The 1,607-nt window shown below is 39.2% G+C and overlaps 1 protein-coding gene across 1 annotated transcript in view; it reads left to right on the plus strand.

The window, feature by feature from the left end:
* The window catches only part of LOC106292193 (copia protein), a 4,011-nt gene that overhangs the window by 1,630 nt on the left and 774 nt on the right, over positions 1-1,607 (plus strand). The window contains 1 exon segment of the mRNA XM_013727808.1: positions 6-1,605. Within this exon segment, the coding sequence (XP_013583262.1) occupies positions 6-1,605 (1,600 nt within the window).

Raw genomic sequence — 1,607 nt, forward strand, 5'->3', positions numbered from 1 at the left:
TTTCCTTCTCTTTATTGATGACTTTTCAAGAAAAACATGGGTTTACTTTTTGAAACAAAAATCAGAAGTGTTTGAAAATTTCAAAAAGTTCAAAACCCATGTTGAGAAAGAAAGTGGTCTTAAGATCAAGTCCATGAGATCGGATCGAGGAGGAGAATTTATGTCCAAAGAGTTTATGAAGTATTGTGAAGATAATGGCATCCGAAGACAGTTGACGGTGCCAAGAACCCCTCAACAAAATGGAGTAGCGGAAAGGAAGAATAGGACAATACTTGAGATGGCAAGAAGCATGCTCAAGAGTAAGAAGCTACCAAAGGAGTTGTGGGCAGAAGCAGTTGCTTGTGCGGTTTATATATCAAACCGTTCTCCAACAAAGAGTGTTTTAGAAAAGACACCACAAGAAGCTTGAAGCGGAAGGAAGCCTGGAGTCTCACACCTAAGAGTCTTTGGAAGCATTGCTCACGCTCATGTTCCAGACGAGAAGCGGAGCAAACTAGATGATAAAAGTGAGAAGTACATCTTCATTGGGTATGACGCTAACTCCAAAGGCTACAAGCTCTACAATCCTGAAACAAAGAAGACAATTATTAATAGGAATGTCATCTTTGATGAAGAAGGAGAATGGGATTGGAGATCAAATAATGAAGACTACAACTTCTTTCCATCCTTTGAAGAAGATAATGTGGAGCAACCGAGAGAAGAGCCAACTACACCACCAACTTCACCAACTACAAGTTCTCAGGGAGATGAAAGTTCAAGTGAAAGGACTCCACGCTTTAGAAGTTTACAAGACATCTACGAGGTAACTGAAAATCAAGACAATCTTACTCTATTTTGTCTATTTGCGGATTGTGAGCCTATGAACTTTGAAGAAGCTAAAGAAAAGAAGTCATGAAGAAGTGCAATGGATGAAGAAATCAAGTCGATTCAAAAGAATGATACATGGAAGTTAGCTTCACTTCCAAATGGACACAAGGCAATTGGTGTGAAGTGGGTGTACAAGGCAAAGAAGAACTCTAAAGGAGAAGTTGAAAGGTACAAGGCAAGATTGGTGGCAAAATGCTATAGTCAAAGAGCCGGGATCGACTATGATGAGGTATTTGCTCCAGTTGCTCGCTTAGAAACGGTTAGACTAATCATTTCATTGGCAGCCCAAAAGAGTTGGAGGATACATCAAATGGATGTAAAATCAGCCTTTTTAAATGGAGACCTTGAGGAAGAAGTCTACATTGAGCAACCACAAGGTTACATAGTTAAAGGAGAAGAAGACAAAGTCTTAAGGCTGAAGAAGGCGCTTTATGGATTAAAGCAAGCACCAAGAGCATGGAACACTCAAATTGATAAGTGCTTCAAGGAGAAAGGCTTCATCAAGTGTCCATATGAGCATGCACTTTATATCAAAACTCAAAACAATGATCTATTGATTGCATGCTTATATGTTGATGACTTGATATTCACTGGCAACAATCCGATTATGTTTGAAGATTTCAAGATGGAAATGACAAAGGAGTTCATGATGACCGACATTGGATTGATGTCATACTACCTTGGCATTGAAGTGCAAGAAGAAAATGGAATCTTCATTACTCAAGAAGGCTATGCTAAAG

This window comes from Brassica oleracea, chromosome C5 (genome assembly GCF_000695525.1).
Source record: "Brassica oleracea var. oleracea cultivar TO1000 chromosome C5, BOL, whole genome shotgun sequence".
In the NCBI taxonomy this organism is placed as follows: Eukaryota; Viridiplantae; Streptophyta; class Magnoliopsida; order Brassicales; family Brassicaceae; genus Brassica; species Brassica oleracea.